The sequence below is a fragment of the Rhinolophus hipposideros genome (assembly GCF_964194185.1).
Source record: "Rhinolophus hipposideros genome assembly, chromosome: 16".
Classification (NCBI taxonomy): domain Eukaryota; kingdom Metazoa; phylum Chordata; class Mammalia; order Chiroptera; family Rhinolophidae; genus Rhinolophus; species Rhinolophus hipposideros.
In genome coordinates, this window is record NC_138062.1 from 25855577 (window position 1) to 25876576 (window position 21000).

Here is a 21000-nt window from a genome sequence, read left to right on the forward strand (position 1 = left end):
ATCTACTACTATTCATCATGGGAAGGAAGTCAACATTTTTTTGGAAGTATACTAAACAAACATTACCAAAATACACTACGATAGGCTAAGCGGGTACTGTAAAATGTTCACAATAAAATATTTCAGCGAAAGAAAAACATCAGGAAAGTTGTTCCAGGCTTATAAAGTAAGACAGAGTAAAGTAAATTGGCCAAGTCACACAGTCAGCCTCAGATCTTTGCTTTGAACTGAGTTTTGACTGATATCAGTATAAAACTCTTACTACATACATGCATTCCAAATGTTGAAACTGTGTGCCACCCTGGACAATATGCAGGTGAGTGGACTGCAAGTATGTTATTACTTTACTTAACATCTTGTGTTTGCTTTAAAATTGTTTAACATTAAATGATACAAAGCCTTATTATGGAGTCAACATAATTTAGAAGTACAAGTACTACCTACCTCACTGAGTTGTGAAGATCAAATGAGAGGTGTCTGACACTAAACACAGCACATAATGCTGCACACTTCGTGACATGTGCACAGGCCACCCCCTGATGGGCTGCTCCACATAGTGCTGAGCATTTGGGAAATACATTTCCTTCTAAAGCCATTTTAGTATTAAACAGCACAGCGAAGGGTTTTTTCCCAGGGCTTTTATGTTAGAAGATGGGAAAGAACTGACCCCATGGGAAGCTATCAGTCAGGAGTTAGAGGTATAGAATAAAACAAAGAGTCCAACTTTAGTTAGTGGGAAGGATCCAGGTAAAGAGCTTAAGCAGGGGTTGGTCTTCAAGACACATATAAAATTCAAGATAGAAAAGAGGAAAACGGGAGGGTAGTATCTGATGACCCTTTATATTCTTGGCTAAGTTGTGAGACTGAAGCCAATTTGTAAGAGTGAAGTAGGTAGGTGGTCATAAGCAATAATAAGTTCATAGCCAATAATTCCCAAGCTATTCCACATGTATAAAAACATAAGAATCTTTGTGTATCTGTGTTTTTATGCAAAATGGTTATATTTTATCAAACTAAAAAGTCCCAGAGAAATAAAGTCAGAAGTCAATTCTTTTATTTGTTATTTTGCCATTTAAAAAACAGTTGATTTAGAAATGCTAAATGTTCAGAAATATTTTACTGACTTAAAACTGCAGAATATTTTCACTTCTGTATTTCACAATACCTGTTCATTTTGGATCCTTAAGTTTTCACTTTCAATCCTTTTAATTCTGTGCTTTTCATGTAAATACACATTTTTCTTTTCCAACCACTCCTGTGAGAACAAGACAAAAGCTATACAGTATTCAAAGTTTCCCAAATGAATTTGAATTCTTATCTATTGCTGATTTGATTAAAATTTTAATTACACAAAATGTATAAATTCTATATATACTAGTATCTTTTTAATAATATTCTAATATATAAAAAGGAGCACAAACTAAGAAAATACATTGTCTTTCTGAGTATTAACAACAGACATCAAAGACTGAATATAATGGCTACATATATTAACATTTTTCTCCGAAATTCACATGTACACTTTTCTAAAGTATATTATTCTTTATAACATACAAGACAAACAAAAAATGACCTCTTTTGGAATTGTGAAAAAAGTCAGAAAGTCTTTGAATGTGTAAGCCTAACTCAAATACAGAATCTCAGGAAAGAAATATTTCAATTCTTTTTCATAACAATAAAAACTTTAAAAGTATTAAATATATACTGTGTTTCCCCCAAAATAAGACTTAGCCAGACAATCAGCTCTAATACATCTTTTGGAGCAAAAATTAATATAAGACCCAGTCTTATTTTACTATAATATATGACCGGGTCTTATATAATATAAGACCCGGTATAATATAATATAATATATAATATAATATAATATAATATAATATAATATAATATAATATAATATTATACCGGGTCTCATATTAATGTTTGCTCCAAAAGACGCATTACAGCTGATTGTCTGGCTAGGTCTTATTTTCAGGAAAACATGGCATATATATATATAAGTATATAAACACAGTTATATTTTTTATAAATTGCCATGGCATATTCTCTTTCTTTAAAAACTACTATGATTAGTTAAGCAAAGCTTGGAAGAAGATAATTTAGTAAAATAAACCTTTGGATTGCTCAGGTATTATAAAGGAAATCTTTCCTATTAATCAAGTATTAAATCATTATTTATTAGAGGGTTATTTTATTCCTTAATAAACAGGTAATCTTATGTGATTAGTTCTTCTAATTAAAATTTTTTTTTTTCCTTTTTACCTGATAAACAGCTGCCCTTATGTTATCTGCTCTGTCAGGTTCTACGTTCTGTTTCTGTGAGGGCTTTTGGTCCAACACTTTCAAAGTTCCTAAATACTGAGAAGAGGTAGTTTTCGATGTTCTCCTTATAGAACTAGAATTCTTTAAAAACTCAGAAGTCATTAATCTGAAAAGATTAAAATGAATCAAGATAAAAATTACAATTTCACTTGGTAGAAGAAAGGTTCCTTAGAATTTGCAACTACTATGTATTTGAAAACTACATTGTAATTTAATAAATCACAATTTGAAAATGATGAATAGTCTTTTCTTGGTATATAATGAGTCTCATTCAACATAATTTAAAATTTATAACTTTTAAGTTATATAGTTTCAGAGTGATCACTCGTTTTAGGTATTTTTAATTACAATGTTTTAAAGAAACATGGACCACATCTGAAATTAGACGGAAAAATATGAGTAAAGTAGGTTTCAGTAGTTTCTTGTATGATTTTCTTACATAAACATTCTAAATATAAAGTTAGAATAATGTTCTCTGTTTCAGGAATTGGCAGAAAACTATGTCCCACCATCTGTTTTAGTGACTGAAGTTTACTGCATCTCCGTTATATTCATTCATTTACATATTGCCTAAGGCTGCTTCCTTGCTACATAGCAGAAGTCATTACTTACAACGGAGACTAGACTAGACGGCCTACAATGCCAAACAAACTACTAACTGGCAGCTTACAGGGACAGCTTGCTGACCCAGTTCTATTTGATTAATGCTCATTTGAGTAATGATAATTTAAAAGACTCAGAAAGTTTTGATTAGCATTTATGAGTTAGTGTTCACTGTCATCATTCTCATCAGTGTGAATGGAGCTACAGAGATTCTTTTCATTTTAATAAACCAACTTAATCCACAGAATCTCAAGGCATTAAGTACAATTTTTCATGTGTTAGACGAAGATACTTCATAGCGAAGTACAACGCTGGCCTCAGCTTTATTACCGCTTTGTATCTACCGTCTCAGGAAAAACAGGAGAAAGAAACTCTATCCCGGGAGGAATGCAGAGTATGGAGAATCCCCAGTCAATTCCTTTTTATAAGAGAATATAACAAACTGAGGGGCTTTATCATAAAGACACTACTCCATTCGTCTCATGAAATGGAAATTCAGAGGAAATCAAGTAACGCTAAATGCTAGTGACTCTTTACGAAAGTTAAATTAAAACCAGCTTTGTGGAATGTAAACCCATAAATGAGGGATAATAAGAACTTTATTACCTGCCTGATGCACTGGATGCTCTATTATTTGTTGACTTTTTATTCTTCATATTTCTATCTTCAATTGTTTTCTATTAAATAGAAAAAGTCATAGATGAATTACTCACCATAACTATCATAGTTAGGCTTAGAGGTCAAACTGCCAGTAAATCAATGTTTTTGAAGCACCTACTGTGAGTCAAATACAGTGGTCACTGGAAACAGATACGGATAGTGCATTTAAGAGACAGCTGACTGACAATTCACACAAACAAATGTGACCCATGAAAGAGCTAAACTAGCACCAGTGACGGAGAGTGGCTAGCGTGGAGCTGAGGGCCTGCTTTAGTGAAGGTGGTCAGGGAATGCCTCCCTGAGGACTTGACATCAGTGCTAAGACAAATGACGAGTCGAAAGGGGCCTCATGAAGGCCTATGGAAAGAAAGAAACAGTGAGTTTGGAGAGCCCGAAAAGGGAATTTGGAGCAACAGAAAAAGGTGAATGGTGCTGAAGCTCAGTGAACAGCAGGGAGAGTGGAGGAACATGTGATCAGAGAGGAATCATGTGAAGTCATTAGAGAGTGGTAAGGAGTTCATGTTTATTCTCACAGTGAGAATCCAATAGAGATCTCAGCAGGGGAGTGATTTAATTCAGACTTTTAAAAAAAATCGCTCAGTAGAGAATAAGAATAAAGGATTCAGTCAGAAAGGATTCACTCAAAAGAAATATGTTATGATCTTACTTGTTGTATGTAAATTGCTTGTTCTCATTTAGAATTACCTCTATTAGACATTTCTAAGATTCTGTCTACAAAATTCCAGAATACCCTTCTTCCTTTTAAGGAATAACTTGTGTACTTTACACAGACAGATGGCTGCTCGCATTAAAATGAGAGCACAGGTGTAAACACGTCCCTAACTTGGCATTCATGTGTATTCCTAAGGAAAGTGGTGAAGGACAATGTACCTAGAACATGGCTTAATGAACCTTCTCCATAAATCTTAATAAAAAGCTAATATTCTGTATTACAAGAGTTCTGTTCAACCAGAAGTTTTCAGCCAGCACTGTTATCTTCTCCAATAATAAATTCATATAGCCACCAGCTAACTGTAACTATAAGAGACAGAAACTAAATTCAGGAGAAATGGAGACTAAAAATGCTGTTCCATAAAATTTAAACGTATAGTACTCTGGTACAGTACAGCATAGGGACAAGTAATCCCACAACACTGCAAAGCTGGTTCTCAAGCTTATAATAATGTTTCTCACAATGACCCTGTCCATCCATTTCAACAAGCATGGATGTTAACAAACATTTCTTAAAGATTTTCATTAAAATGTGTAATTTGTTTAGAATGATATCTAAGGGAATAACTTGTACTCATTCAAAACTTCACAAATTGTTCCCGATGGTTGTATTTTAAAAACATAAAGACCTATAGAAACCTATCAACTGATGGGTATTTACTTCTGAAATATTTAAAAGTATATTAGGATCACATACTTCTGATAATTTTTAATGAAACATTGGGTTTTATGATATTCACTGTGAACATTCCCTGAAGTTAGAATTCTATTGAATTACATAGAAACCACTTAATAATATAATACCACTATCAAAAGATGAGTTTTCCACAGGTAATTCAGAAGTAGGTAACATGGAACATAAAATATGTAAAAGTTGTAGGTCAAGTTTTAGGCTGTAGCCTAAAAGGTATAATTTTATATAAATACCTTTGCAGACTCAGTTGCATGGGTAGATATTAAGACACTCTGAGATTTCAGTAGTGGTGCATCAACTGTTAAGTTATCCCTCATAATCAGGTCAGCTTTCTCCTTTTCTTCTTCCAGGTCATCAGTAGTTACTTGTCTTTCCTTTGATTTCTCAAGTGCAGAATTAACAGAGTCTATCAAAAATGAATTCTCTTGATTTTCGTGTGATTTCAAGGAATCACGGTTTTCAGTGAATTCTTCCTTCTGATCTATTTTGAGACAGAGTAACAGAACTAAAACTCCCTTCGAAATTAATAAGATGGATAACAGTTTCATTTGCTTTCCATTAAATGAGGACTGTCTATACTCTCTTTTTCTTGAAAAATAAAATATGAAGAAAGCTAGGTTGATGCAAAAGTAATTGCAGTTTAAAAGGTTAAAAAAAATTGCAAAAAAATGCAATTACTTTTGCACCAACCTAATAGCACATCCAACTTGAATAAACTTTTTCCAAAGGGATCTACAAAAGAGAAAATGGCTACTCCATCTACTAAAACATCTGACACTCCTAATACTTGGAAAGTGTGTCATACTGGTAAATAGAATGGAAAAACTACCCTAAACCAAAGACACATCAAAAGTGCTTGATGATGTATAAACTAAGTAAGTGAGATGGCAATATCTATTCTCTTCAAAAGCCCGTGTTTCTTGCTGGAATAAGAGGCTGTATAAATAGGAAGCACACATCTCTATGCTGCTAGGGTCACTAGCAGTACCAATGTGAAAGTGTACAGAGGCAGAGAGAACTAAGAATTCGTACAATTCTGGAAGAGTCCACCACGTAGAGAATAAAGCCATTCTCCAAACAGTTTTATTCCCACCAAGATGCAGTGTTGCCTCTGAGACCAAAGGGGCACTAAAGGCGGGCTTATTACTTATCCTCTCAGTGCTCCAAGGGACAGGTTCGAGCTTTGGCATGAGAGAATTCAGTTATGTTTTTACAGGATTGCTTCTATTGTTCTGATTCTACCACACTCTGGAATGCTCACCAGAAAGAGATCAGTGTTTTTTTGTTGATCACTAACTTTCAATTCTACTAGGATCCACCTACTGGTCAAACCTGTATCTTCACTGTCAAAGCCTTAATTTTGCTGCTTTCATTACAGTCATTTTTTTTTTTTTTGGACTTGTTCTGAGGTGTGCTAGATTTAAAATCACTTTATAATTATACTTATAATACATTTACATTTGGAGAGCACTCATGACTCAAAGTATCATTAATGGATTTTTTAGAGCTGCTAGTCAATGTATTCAGGGAAAAGAACAAGGGCTTTGGAACCAAAGATTCAAATTATGGCTCCATCACTGACCTTGGGTATGTTTCCCATTATCTTTGCACTTCAGTTTGTCTCATCTGTAAAATGACAAAAATTATACTACATAGTAAGCATTCAATAAATGTTAATTACATAGCCCAGTCCTAGAAACACCTATGCCTTTAGCTCTCATTAAGCTACATGTTATAGATTAAGGAAGGAAATAATGTTAACAATTCACATTCACACTTACGTGCTTACTGTGGTATGTAGTTAGTACTTTACATATATTAGTAGCTAATTTAATTCTCATAAACACCCTATGAGGTAGGGTACTCTTATTATCTCAATTTTAAAGATCAATATACAGGGTGAGAGAGGTTAGTTTCTTTGTTCATGTAGCTGTGTCTGGGTTCCAGTCCAGCTTAGTCTCTCTCTTAAAGTCCACCTAACTTTCATATCGTACTGCAGCCTATTGCAAGAACACACGTATACTAACAGTTCAGATTTAGTGATCATTCAACTTGTGCCAAAACCTGGGCAAGTGGCTAAAATGCATCGCATCATGTCTTTCTTTCTCTTTTTTTTTTTTTTCAGCTATTAGAAAATCATTTTCTTTAAAATACTTTTTTTTTAAATTAAAGTTTACTGGGGTGACAATGGTTGGTGAAGTTACATAGGTTTCAGGTGTACAGTTCTGTAATACGTCATCTATATGTCACACAGTGTGTTCACACATCACTAAATTTTCACAATAGCCTTACGAAATGGGTCTTATTATGACTTGGGAAAGTTGAGGCACTGAGAGGTTAAGTTCTGCATCTCAAATCACATGTGTTAGTAAATGGTATAGTCGGGATGAAAACGCAGGCAAACACAAACATATATTGTTCCTGTAACTATGCAAAGTATTGTTTCTTTTACAAATCTGTTTCATAAAATTCTAAGCTATGCAGAGTTCACAAAATAAAATAAGACAATAATTGGATACAACCACCTTGTACAGATGTTTTATCCCCAGATGCTGGTGAAAAGGAATCTCCAGGACTTTCTTTAAGGGATGACGATGATAGACTTGTTAACCACGGATCCTGTTAAAAAAGAAAAAGTAGTTACTATTTAGGTTCAGTTCTGAAGGTTTGTGGAGGGCAGACAAGAGCATTATTAAGACTATTCCATAACTGGGAATCTGCATTGTTAGCAGTTTGCTGCTGAAACACCAAAAGCTTATTCAATCAATGGAGGCCAATAGGCTTACTTTCAAGCCTTGATGTCTTGATCATTAAAAGGGTCCCTATTCCAGTTCTTTAACTGACAAGTCTGTATTTTTTTTTTTTTTTTTTTTTTTAGCAATTTTCAAAACTCCTCCTGCTCTAGACTCAAATCTCCAAAATGTTTAAGGCAAAGATTTGATAACTCTTCCTCTAATTCTCCTTTCTAAGAAAGTATAAATATAGTAGGTAAAAAAAAAAAAAAACACCTTAGTTTCAAACAAATATTACTAGTCATCTACATGAGAGCAATTTATAAAACTACGTAGAGAGCCACTTCCAAATATTTTAGATTAAAAAAGTACAGAAATTTCATGCACTTCAGTTTTGCTCAAAATTCTAAAACTTACATCTAAAATGAAATAATTACATGTGTGCCTAAACATTGCTTTATAGAATAGTATTTGCACCCCAAAAGTGTTGATATTACAATGTAAGAAGTTTGATTTTGTTGCAAAAATAATAAATTTTAATTTTTTCCCCCAGAGAATGTTATGGGTACAAAGAAAATTATATGTTAGAAGCAATAGGTAGGAACTACCTGGGAAGATGGCAGAAGGGCTGAAACACTGGAGTCTTATCTTGCAAGACAAAGCTTCGCCTGAGGAGAGTTACAAGCAAGTGGCTTTTTTGCCGGAGGGCATCCTCCCCAGGTGGTAGGTAGAATGTTGCAGCCTTACTGGACTAGCTTGGGTGGGTCAAAGGATAGAGTTTAGGACCAGAAGATTAGCCAGTAAGTTTGAGTACTGAGAGCATGGACCTGAAAATCTGCATATAAAATTTATACCAAACATTTGGCTCATCTATTCATGGCATGGGGAAGACCTCAGAGAGCCCTGTAAAATCATGAAAGCTAGAAACTGAAAGAACGAAGATATTCATTACAACAAAAGCATCATGGATGAGGGAGTATATGGAACTATATACTGTTACAAGGTTTCTACATTAAATGTGAAACAATATAGTATCGACTTTAAGTAGATTGTGACAATGTATATATGTACCTTGTAATCCATATAGCAACTACTAAAATTATAATGCAAATGGGTACAACTAAAAAGGCGATAAAGGAATCAAAATGGAAAACTAAAATTACATGATTAACTTAAAAAAAGGTGGGAAAAGTTAGAGAGGAACAATAACAACAATATCAATAAGAAAACAGATAAAATAAATAGAAAGCAAACAGCAACAAATTGGCCCTAAATGTGTTTACATTAAAAGTCAATGGACTAAACACTCACAAATGGTCTAATGGAGTCATAAATCGACTACCATTAAAAAGCAGATTGCCAGGCTTGATAAAAAAGTGATATCAAACTGTTATTACAGAAGAGTCACCTAAGGAAAAGGACACAAATAGTCTGAAAGGAAAATGACAGAAAAAGGTTTACCATGCAAACACCAGTCACAAGAAAGCTGATATATAAAACAAAGTGCAAGACAAGGCTTATTACCAGAGGTAGAAACAGTTCATAATGCTAAATAGAGTCAAGACAATAATAATAAATATGTACTACACGTCTAATACTAGAGTTATAAAATACTGGCAGAATTAAAGTGAAGTATAGACAAATTCACAAAAGTAACTGGAGATTTTAACCTCCCTTAATTGGTAAGTGTAAGTCAACTAGACAAAAAAAATCAGTATAGGTGGAAAAGATTTAAATGATACTACCACCCACCTTGACCAAACTAAAATTATAGAATATTGTACCTAACACCTGCAAAACACATATTTTTTGTAAATGGAAATGGAAATTTTACAAGATATACTTAGGCTGGGCCATAAAAAAAAAATCTCAACAATTTTTAAAAATCTGAAATCATATAAGATATATTCTCTGATCACAAAAAATTAAATTGTAAATCAATACAAAAGATTTGACTGTATCTATAGAAGGCCCAAATATTTGGAAACGAAATCATTCACCACAAAATAATCACTTGGTCAGAAAAGAGATCACAAGGGCAATTAGAAAATATATTGAAATAAATGATAACAAAAATCAAAGGCACCAAAAAAATTGGGTGCTGCTAAAGCAGTGCATAGAGGGAAATTATACCTTTCAATAATTTTATTAAAAAGGATGAAAGTCTTAGAAATCAATAGTAAGCAATTTTCCAACTTAATGGTATGCAAACGAAACCCAAAGAAAGTAATACAAAGAAGTGATAAAGAGTGAAAATCAACGAAATTGGAAACAGAAAATTAACAAAGCCAAAGTTGGCTGGTTTTTTGAAAAGTTTAATAAAATTGAGTGATACCTACAAAAACTTATAGGACAGACAGAAAATACAGGTTATGTATGAGAAAGAAAAGATGGAGTGTCATGATAATATTAAGAAACAAATTTCTTAATAGAAGCTTAGCCAGGTACTATTTAGTTCTCTTTCCCCTAACTGCTGAAGCATGTTAAGAAATGTTCTTTACATACTCATCCCCTCTTAAATGTGAAGTGGAAGTTTGCTAACCATAGTGAAATGTAAAGACAGGGGGCTAAGTGTTTTCCCTAACAAAAGTACATTGGAAACTCCCTGGTGAAATCCTGAACGATGGTGTTTACTTCCATTTTGGCATATCCCCGAAAACATAGGACAGTGCCATGAACATTCAGTAAATAAAATCAAATGAATAAAATGACACAGGCTATAATGTCTTTAGCTATAAACTATACAATTCAAAGATACGTAATTAAAATACAAATTCTTACAATTGAAGATATTCAATATTGCATAGATTCAAAAGGGCTCCATTTTTTTATGCAGAGTTAACTTTTTCTGAGATTGGATGCACGTTATTTACTGGTGTGTTATAGCTTAATTGGCAGAGCATTTTTCTCTCTTGGCAGTACACAAAATAGTGCTGTATCTTTGCTATAACTTACAATTGATGGGCTTTCAGACTCAACGGAACACCGTATATTAAAAATACTTAAAATTATTTCCTTATCAACTGCTGAAGAAAACATTTTAACACACACACATGCATGCACACAATTTCTCTCTCTCTTTCTCTCTCTCATAATCAGATCCAAAAGCCTGAACTCAAGAACACGGTTCAGCAGTTCAGCAGCATGCTAACCTCAGGATCAAGATTCTCAGGGAACGCTTTCCTCTCAGCTTCTAGTTGTCTGCCTCTCAGCCTTGGGAGGGGCAATGGTGCAGAATGTGCCTTTACTTCTTCACCGAGGGCAGCTTCTTTCTCTTCTCCTAACCCATCTTTCTCCTCCCTGTGGCTGTGCTTTTTCAACATGCTCCTTGGCCTCGGTGAAGGTGTCAAATGGTTGTCTACTTCAAGGCTGCTGCTGTTTTCTGCTGAAAAATGAAATGTTTTAATGTGGGTGTACAAAAAAAAAAAAAAAGACCATGGCCCAGGTGCCATCACACTTCCCTCCTGTGCCCAATGTACCTTGGCTGGCTGTCCTGGAAAGTCCAGAGGAAGCCACAACCCATCTCTACACAGAGCTCCAGTAAGCACAAAAAAGCGATCATTCACAATCAAATACTTTTTAAAAACAGCTGCTATCCTGGAAGTAACTGTATACTTTAGTTTTGTGAGCAGTGAGCTCTTCAACTTTATGAAATCTTGCAGTATTCAAAAAAATTTCAAGACCAAACTAAACAAAACCGTGCCCCAGGTTCTGCCTCTACGAAACGAGGGGGTTCACCCATTAAACCTTTCCTGAGTCCCTGCTGCCAGGCACTGTCCCCTTAGTCGCATTCCTGGACCTCATAATCAAGACCGTGACAATGGCCTTGTCCAAGGACATTACAGGTTGGGAAGGGAGATGATGCTAAAGAAGCAAATTACAAGACAAATGTAAGTGTTGTTACAAGTGTGGAGATGCTGTTGGTACAGGGGATGGAAGGGTTAACGCACCGGAAGGAGAAATGAAGAACTAGATGATTTGTGAAGCGTTCTTGGAATTCATGAAACTTCCTCAGTTGCTATTTCCATTTCTAAGTTTAAAACAATAATCTAATGCTTCTATACTTCCAGTCCTCGAAACATGATGAGAAAGCTTTTACATTAACTTTTGGCCTAATTTCACTTGTTAAACATATTCATTTCTCCATTGTTCTACGAATGCATTCTTCTGACCAATTTTCAGACTTGGACTAATTAACACTTCCCGTCTTTTTACCTATAACTGGGTTTATGACTGCTGCTAGAAGATTCCCAAACCATACCAATTGGTGCGTAAATGTTTCTTGCCAATTTTAGCTATGTCCTAAAATCTGGCCAAATGTTCAATGCAAAATGTAAGAGTCATCCCAGACCCTCTGTTCCCCCATATGCAAGCACCGCTACACCCTATTGGTTCTACTTCCTGAATCTTTCTCACATCTCTCTGACTTTCTGTATCCCCGCTGTTAGCTCCTCATCTGCTCTTTCCTACATTATAGCCTCCGTGATATTCATAACGTAGAAATCAGATCTCATCACTACTCTCCACAAAATTCTTCAACAGCTCCCCATCATCCAGTCGTACAGAATCAACGCTTAAGTGCCTCTGAACAATATGAAAGCTTTCATGGTCTTGTCCCTGCCTACCTGTGCTGTCTTGTCTACTGCACACGCAGTTTCCAATCAGTGTTCCTGACATGCTGGGCTGCTGGCTGTTTTGCAGCTACAACCTGTCCTGCTACCAGACCTTTGCCCAAGCTGATCCCTGTCTAGAACGTCCATTTCCTGCTTCTCCTCCTGACAAATGCTTGCATGTCTTTCGGGCTTCAGTTTAAGCAGAATACCGTATAATGCCTGAAAGGAGGTGTTGAGCCAGTTATTTTTTATTGTGGTAAGAACACGTAACATGAGCTCTACCTTCCTAATACGTTTTTAAGTGCACGATACAGTATTGTTAACGATACACACAGTGTTGTACAGTGGATCTCTAGAACTTACTCATCTTGCATAACTGAAACTGATCCCCAATTGAACAGCAGCTCCCCATTTCGCCCTCTTCTTGGCCCCTGGCAACCACCACTCTTCTCTGTTTCCATGAGTTTGACTATTTTAGATTCCACATACCTAAAGCTTGGTTCTGACTCTTATTAGCATTGTAACCTGGCACAAATCATTTAGCCTCCACAGACTTTGCTTTTCCCCATTGGTAAAATTAATTAAGAGTTCCTAACGTGCCTGTGGGACTTGAGTGAAATGATATATAAAGTGCTAGCACAGTGCCTGATAGATACCTGCTAATGCTCAATGACCATTACAATTGTGGTAAACGTTTCTTCTTTCCCTTTTTGGTTTGTCTATCAGTCCAGGGCTTTTTGTGTGTGTGTGTGTGTTTTTTTTTTTTTTTTTGATTTGGTTGGTTTTTTGTTATTGTTTTTGTTTTGAGTAGTCTCTCTACTCCATCAGTGTGATTATGGTGGACTAGCAATTATCTCCTCCATACCTCAGGGAGAAGCGTGGGCCCATGAGGCACCCCCCTGACCCAGCTTATCACAGAAACTTCATTTCCACTGTGCACAGCAGCCATTTTTCTGTTTGGAGTTGGAGGATATGCCTTTAAGGTCATGGAGCCAGAAAGATGTGATGTGGAGACTGCTGGTGGCATTCTCCCCTGCCAAAAGAAGGGCTGTCTGAGACAAAGAGACTAACTGACAGAAAAACAGGATCAAGGGATGGAGTAACTAGGGCAGTGACAGGCAGGGGCAGGAGGAGAGAATGAGAAGGTCAGCATGTCAGGGAGGAAGAGCAGAAGTAAAGAGAGAGAATCCAGATGACATAAAAGTACTGAGTCTCTAAACTTAATCGTGCCTAAAGCAAGGCCTTCTGACATCCATACTCAATAAGGCCATCAATTCCCCTTTCCACTGAAGGTTGTTTGAGTTGGTCGTTTGACACCAAGAGTCCTGATTACGGTCACTGTTATTTCTCACTATTATTGCTATTATCGCCGTCTCCTCCAGGAAGCCTTCCTCGATGCTCTCAGGTCCCACTTTCCTGTGTTCTTCCGGTATCTTTTGCATACCTCCCACTAAATTATGAAGTCTTTGCTATGGTATAAATGTTTGTGTCCCATCCCCATCCCCCAAGTTCTTATGTTGAAATCCTACTCCTAAAGGTGATGGTATTAGGAGGTGGGGCCTTTGGGAGGTGATTAGGTCATGAGGGCAGAATCTTCATGAATGGGATTAGGGCCCTTATAAAGGAGGAAGCCTTCATAGAGTTCCCCTGGCCCTTCCGCCATGGAAGGATACAATGAGAAGTGTGTGCTTCAGAAGAGGGTCCTACCTGACTGACCATGTGATCTCAGGCTTCCAGTCTCCAGAACTGTGAGAAAGAGCTTTCTCTTGTTTATAAACCATCCAGTCTGTAGTCCCTAGATTTTGTTACAGCAGCCCAAAGGAACTAAGACAGTCTTGGAGGATTGGTACTATGTTTCTTTTTTTGTTTGTTTGTTTTTTAATGTTGTATTCTTAGTTACCATCACAGAGCTTACAACATAGTGAAACATTGTATCCACGATAAATATGTGTGGGTAAAGAAAATGACCTCTTATGAACAAATGCTAAATCATAAAATGAATAATAAAAACATTTATAGAGTACTTAATTTACACCAAGATTGTTCTAAGCACTTCAAATATATGAACTCGTTTAATGGCCTCAAACCCCTAATGGTGGTTCAAATACTTTCCCCATTTTATAGATAAATAAAATGACCAACAAAAACATCCTGTGCCCAAGGTCATAAACTCTAACTTATGCGATTATAGCAGGAGCATTCTGACTCCAAAGCTTATGACTTTAGTCATTTTAATGTTAAAATAAAAACAACATATCCTATAAAAATTACTTTCTATAATCACTACACATGTGACAGGTACTTGTTAAAGTGAAAGTATCTGGTTATTGTACATTTTACAAAAGACAAGCATGAACAAAAAAAACTTTCAGGTTCTAATATTTTTATAAAGCATTAATTGCTTCTCAGTAATATCTCACCACATTAAAAAAATATTAAGTTCCACACCATGTAAGGAAAAAAAAAAGTCTAAAAATTTAGAGAAGGAGAAAGCTAAGCTCACAAACTACATGCCTTTCATAAATGAATCGTTCAGTTATTCATTATATATTCAAATACTTAATGAATTCTATATAGCAGGTACTATCTTAGGACCACTAGCCTCAATGTTTTCCTTTACTGTAAAGAATCTAAAAATAAGGACTTTAATACATTTTAGCATATTTTATGCAAAAATTCCACTTCCAGAAGCCTTGCCAAGTTTTCAGAAAGAAAAAAAAACATTTTCAAAATGCATTTTTTTTATCAAATGTAAAAAATTACTTATTTTGGTAATTATTTTTGTTACATATCCTGAATAGCAAATGGCTAATGATTGTTTAAAAATATAGTAGTGCACATTCGTGTATAGCATCTACAATGCAGGTGCCATCTTGTGGTTAAAATTTGGTATTTCTCTATTCATTTTAACTCATCACAGACTTAAAAAAACACACACACAAAAAACGGTATTAAACAGGTGGATTATTGCTGACTACGCTATTTACCATAAAGTTATTAAGTATATATTTCCACCTATATCACACCATTTTTTAGCTTCTATATGCTCACATTTTCTTATCAGCCTAATGAAAAACTTGTAAGAAATCAAGACAAACAGGATAAATATAATCCAGAAAAATAGATTTCTAAATTCAAATAAGACTAGAAAACACCACTTACTCTATCCTTCTTAAAAAGTCACCATGCGTACTTCTCTATCAACAGCTCCAAGAAGTTCTCTCATAAAGAAATCAGTTTAAATTTTCTATAATTCTGTTTTCCCCATAATACCAATGAATAAACAACCTGTGGAACAGACTTCAAGAAACTATTGGATTATTCACCAAGTTCCCCCTTCTCTCCATTTTATTGTACACAGTACACCGAGAAGGTACATTTTTAGCAAGGTAATTGTTTCATTATGCATGGTGTGCTTACATGTTTGTAGCATTTTTTAGTTTATGACTTAGACTTCAATTGATTCCCAAAACAATTTTGTGGGACAGACAGGACAAATAGGTTTTATCCTCCTATTCATGAGAACAGTGAGGCTTACCTATTTGCTGAGGTCACACATGCCAAATATGCAGTGGCTTATTTTCAGTGTCCTGGACCCTGCTCTAGTATTCATTGCTCTGCTCACATCCTCTCCTCTTTTGAAAGTTAACGGGGGAAACATAAGGAGTGGTTCCTTGATACATGTCTGAATATCTAACATGAAAAAGTATGTAATATTTAGCAGTACTGTATTTAATGATGATATAAACAAAAGAGATTTCTATAAGGTTAGTACCACCTAATTTTTTCTATAAAACAGAAAATAAAGAGGACTGGAAGACATTAAACCCTTGACCTTTCATGCCCTTGTTTCTGCATGGTGGCCCAGGGGCCCTCAGAGGGGTTGGTTCCTGCTTCACTCCATCTTTGCTCCACTGTGCCTACAGCTCAGTAGAACTGGGCAGAAATTACTGTAATTCCAGCTTACATTAGGAATTTACCTTCAGAAAACTGAGTTTTAATGTATTGTTGTAGGGAATAGAGAAACTGAATGGAAAATCTGGAAGCTTAAACAACAACAGCAACAACAAAACGCTCTCCCTTCAAATATACAAATGTCAAAAAAATATTCTGGCAAATCATGGCATGGAAATGACTCTTTTGAGGACTAGTCCAAATGCTATAAATCTCTGGAGCATGAAATGGATTAGAAAGGATTCCACTGCTGTTCTATCCCTAAAGACAAAATTGAAGCTCATAGACTGAAGCAAGGTTGGACCTACAAGTTCTGGAAACTACAGCTATAGATGACCGAAATACTTTAGCCTTCTATCAGGCACCAGAATAGATGCTAGACTGGACACTGGACGTCAGCATTATGAGTTTTTGCGATGGTTCCACATTTTAATTTATGTCTGTAAAATTGAAAAGTTATTCTGGCTTTTTTCCTTAAATATTTGCTAGCTACCATATAAAGGTATTTTGTGACTGGTTATCTTAAAATAAATTTTCAAGAAATGCAGTTATAGTGACCTAACAAATTACCTGATGATGTGGTTTTGATTGGAAGAATTCTGGGTTTAGGTTTCATTATAATTTTCTCTTTTTCCATTTCCTGGTCTTCATGTTGAGACTCAGATAAGGGATTTACAACCATGTCTGCAGAATCGTCAGGTGCCATTTCTTCATCATTATTGATGGAGAATACTGGCTCGTCTTTCATCATGTCACTATTTGATTTCTTGGTTTTCAAAAAAGACAGTTTTGGAGAATTATTTTCTTCATCATCTGATATATGGAAATCATTCAAAGTTTTCTTGACTGAATTTTCATCTACTGAGGTGTCAGAAAAGTCACCTAAGGAAACTGAAAAATAGAAGGAAAAAATGTCTTCAATAGTGTATTTTAAAGATTTGAAGGTTACATTAATCAAAAGTTTACCTTAAAGATTAGAAGTAAGTCTATAACCATGAACAATTTAGGCAGTTTCTATTGACATTGATGAAATAATAGAAATTTCTGTTTCAGTAATTTATTCAAAACATACTTATTAAGTGTCAATAGTTGCCAAACACTGTGCTTGCTCTGAGAAAAAGCATCCAAAGTTTCCTCAAAATAACAATCGGTCATAGGATATTTAGATTTTGGATGTAAAACTTTTATTTGCAAACAATTTCATTAGATTTTACTAGGAAAAGAATAATAAAGAATGTCATCTTAACTAGATAGCAATGTTTAAACTATTCCGATTATTTTTACAGAAAACATTAAGAGTTATTCACTGAATATATTAAAGTATAAAATACTGAATTTCAAGTTTAGAATTCTGTATGTTTATACCTAACTGTAAATATTTTCACATAATCAAAATAAACCATATTAAATCATACCAGTACTAATATACTGGGTTTTTAAAACTGAGCCCCTATTATAGCCAAAAAACATGATTTATAAAAAGCATTATGAAAATGATTCTGATGTGTACCAAAATTTAGTTCTTTGGGCCTTACTTATTAACTCACTGTAAGGTCTCATAGGGTTGACCTTAAAGATGAACTTGTTCTCTCCATTGTGGCTTACCACTAACAGGCATCCTTTTACTGTCAATTAATTTATATTTTCTTACACACATTCAGAAACAACCAAGAACAATCATACAACTTCTTGAAAATTAAGAGTGGCTTTTTACTCGTTAAAAAAGTAGGAACACTAAACCCAGTGAATTCATAGATACTATTTTAACATAAGTGCTTTTTTGGGGGGGCCAGGATGGGCTAAATATAACCAAAGAAGCAAAAAAGGAGTAAAGTGGCATACTTTTCCATATTCTCACATACCAATCTCATCACTGTCAAAGTCATCAGAGTATTCAGAACTCCTTTGTCGGGCTGAGCGAGCTGTAATTGCTTTTATTAACTCATCCTGAAATAAAATAATTAAAATTAAAGATAGAAGGCTCCTATGTAAAATTAACTCTTTAAACAAATAATGCTTGGTTAATAACTACTCTCAAACTTAGGTTTCATCCATCTAATAATATTCACTAACAGCCAACCCTCTGCCAGGCATCCAAACCCTAGACTCAATGCAGAACATCACAGACAAGATTCCTCTCCTCATGGAGCTTACAGATGAATGGGAGGAGATGGACAACATCAAATAAGATAAATAACTGAGGAGACTAAAATTAGACAGCATTTATTATAATCTGACATTTTGAAAGAAACTGGTACTTTAGAGTATCTTTTGTTTCAGCAGATTGCAGTAATGGATGTAATCAATATTGCACATTGAGAATTCAAAATTGTAGTGGCCAGGCAGAGGAAACTTAAATATTGTTATGTTACCATAGAAAAAAAATCCCATTAAATATTTATATGAAAATATCAGCTCAAAATTCCTGTTCAATTTTTAAAAGCTGATTTAACTTTTAAGTTTGTAAGAACCTAATATTGAGGCTAGTTCGGTAGTCTTAAAGCCACACAGAAGAGTCTGTAATACTACAGCCCAAACAGGACCATCTGCTACATTTCAAAAGGAATGTAAGACTTCAGTTTTATATAGGAATAAAAGCGTTATTCCTGGGAGGAAGCTTTATATAGGACTCTTCCTAAAACCAGTTCAAATCCAATGTTCTTAATACAGTGTTTACTGTAAAGCCATTCAAAATAAAAATGTTCTGAAATACTTTACCTGGAACGTAGTTCTTTTGGTGACTTTTGGACTCTTTGTATATGCCAAAGTTGTGCTAAAAACGTCATCAGACATAGTGTTTGGGTGTTTTCTTTACTCTTTACCTTTATAAAATGGGTAATAAATGACAGGAATAAATCAACATCCGATGGTGGCTGAAATAGACAAAAAAACAAAACGACATTTTTGCACGTTTGAGCATTTCTATTACTACACTCAGTGCCACCCCAAAGCCAAACAAAAACAAGCAAAGCATCATATGAACCTGAGCTAATCATCGCATAAAAATACAAAGTTCTTGGCAAGAAGCACCAAATTCTCATAACAAGGTTATTTTCAAAGAAATTCAAATTTAAATTTTCCTAACATCGTTTTGCAGCCATTTTAAGGATGAGCAAATAAATGACTGCGATAGGTTAATATGATAAAATGCTGCCAATTAAAATAGAAACTTTATTTCTCACCTCCCTTCCATTCGAAAAATTATAACATCTGTATCTACGAAACAGATGTTTTATTTAAAAGACTGCCAAGAGGATTGTAAGCATAAAATATCTAATTAAGAGCAACACACACACACACACACACACACACACACACACACACACACACACGCTTTCGTACAGCGCTAGGGAAAGAGAAAGATCATAATAGCGATGTTTTTTCAAGCCACTTTTCCCTCTTACAGAAGTGTCCATAGGGTTGGACAAAACAAAACGAAGCTTCCGCGATGGGGGGCATTAAAGTCCCCGTACAAAGGAGCCGGGGGATGTTTCTCGCGCTGGAAGCGGAGGCCCGGGCCTCGGCCCTCCCCGCAGCGCGCGCCTGGGGACCGCTCGCGCCGGCCAGGTGGCGCCCGGGTCCCCGCCAGCCCCGCCCCGCGCCGCCAGCCGAGCGCCGGGCACTCGCCAGGCCGACGCACCCCGGAGCGCTGTCTCCGCCCGGTTCCTGTCCGCCCCCCCCCCACCCGAGTCCTGCATTCTGTACCCACCAGTGCCACTCCGGAGGACGGCCCCCGCGACCCTGAGCGGCTGGCCTCGGGCAGGAGCCTCTCGTCTCGGCCGGGCCTGCAGACTCTGGGAGGCAGGACACCGCACTGAGCAATGGGGCGGGACTAAGAACGGAGGTGGGAGGCGGTTGCTAGGAAACAGCGTCTCAGGGAGGAAGTGACTTCCCCGCCGTCCGGTCTCTCGGGTACCCAACACCACTCCGCGGCGCGGCGCGGCGCTGGGGCAACCGCCTAGCGGAAGGAAATGACATCAGCCCTCCGGGTCTTGGGAGAAGGGTGTAAATCGCCCACCCGTGCTTCAGTCTTTGCCAAGGACACAGGGCTGGTCCAGCTCCCACCCGGCACCGAGAGCCTTGAGTTTGCCAGTGGAGTGAGGGGCTTCATCCGCACCTGCTGCGTGAACCAGAGCACATTCATCCTTTTGCCACAGTAGGACAAGAAGTCTGTGAGTGGGCGCAGTGGACTGGCAACAGTGCACGGACGGATGGGACCGAATAGCACGATCGTGACGTTTGCAGACTTAGGGGTCAAACTGCACGTTTGAATTCTGGCGCCTCTTCCCGTGTGATGCTTTGCAAGTTAACGTCTTTACGCCCCAGTTTTCTCTGCGGGAGAGAGAGGGAGACGGAGAGGTAGAGGGAGAGAGAAATAAGAGCCTCCTTACCGCGTGGCTGTGCGTGTTAAATGAAATAATGCAGGTGGAATTCTCGCAAGAGTGCAGAGGATTGCGTTTAGTCGCTATCAGATATGCTTTTTATGCAGCTCAGCCACAAGGACATGGTCAGATGTCATCCCTCGTCGACATAGATGAAAACTCCTTCCAAGTGTTTCTTTAATTTAAAATTTCCCCTTTTGTATACTCAGTGGATAATCTGGTTAAAATCAAAGGAGTCAACAAAACGATCTAATAGGCGGGAGGATCCTGTGCTGCTAGGTAACCAAAATTATCATCATTTAATTAGC

The 21000-nt window shown here is 36.5% G+C and overlaps 1 protein-coding gene across 4 annotated transcripts in view; it reads right to left on the reverse strand.

Moving 5' to 3' along the window:
* Window positions 1–20135, reverse strand: part of MAP9 (microtubule associated protein 9) — a 28605-nt gene extending 8470 nt beyond the window's left edge. Inside the window, exons 1-10 of one of the 4 annotated variants that reach the window (XM_081077775.1) lie at window positions 20020–20135; window positions 19029–19183; window positions 18173–18257; window positions 16881–17201; window positions 10896–11125; window positions 7537–7630; window positions 5245–5492; window positions 3532–3602; window positions 2263–2428; window positions 1166–1255 (exon numbers count right to left, since the gene is read on the reverse strand). In XM_081077775.1, coding sequence (XP_080933901.1) covers window positions 1166–1255; window positions 2263–2428; window positions 3532–3602; window positions 5245–5492; window positions 7537–7630; window positions 10896–11125; window positions 16881–17201; window positions 18173–18257; window positions 19029–19103 — 1380 coding nt within the window. In that variant the 5' untranslated portion in view covers window positions 19104–19183; window positions 20020–20135. Of the gene's footprint in view, window positions 1–1165; window positions 1256–2262; window positions 2429–3531; window positions 3603–5244; window positions 5493–7533; window positions 7631–10895; window positions 11129–16880; window positions 17202–18172; window positions 18258–19028; window positions 19184–20019 lie in introns of all 4 variants that reach the window. The other 3 variants (XM_081077774.1, XM_081077773.1, XM_081077772.1) reach the window with 3 other exon arrangements.
* Between the last annotated feature and the right edge of the window lie 865 nt (window positions 20136–21000).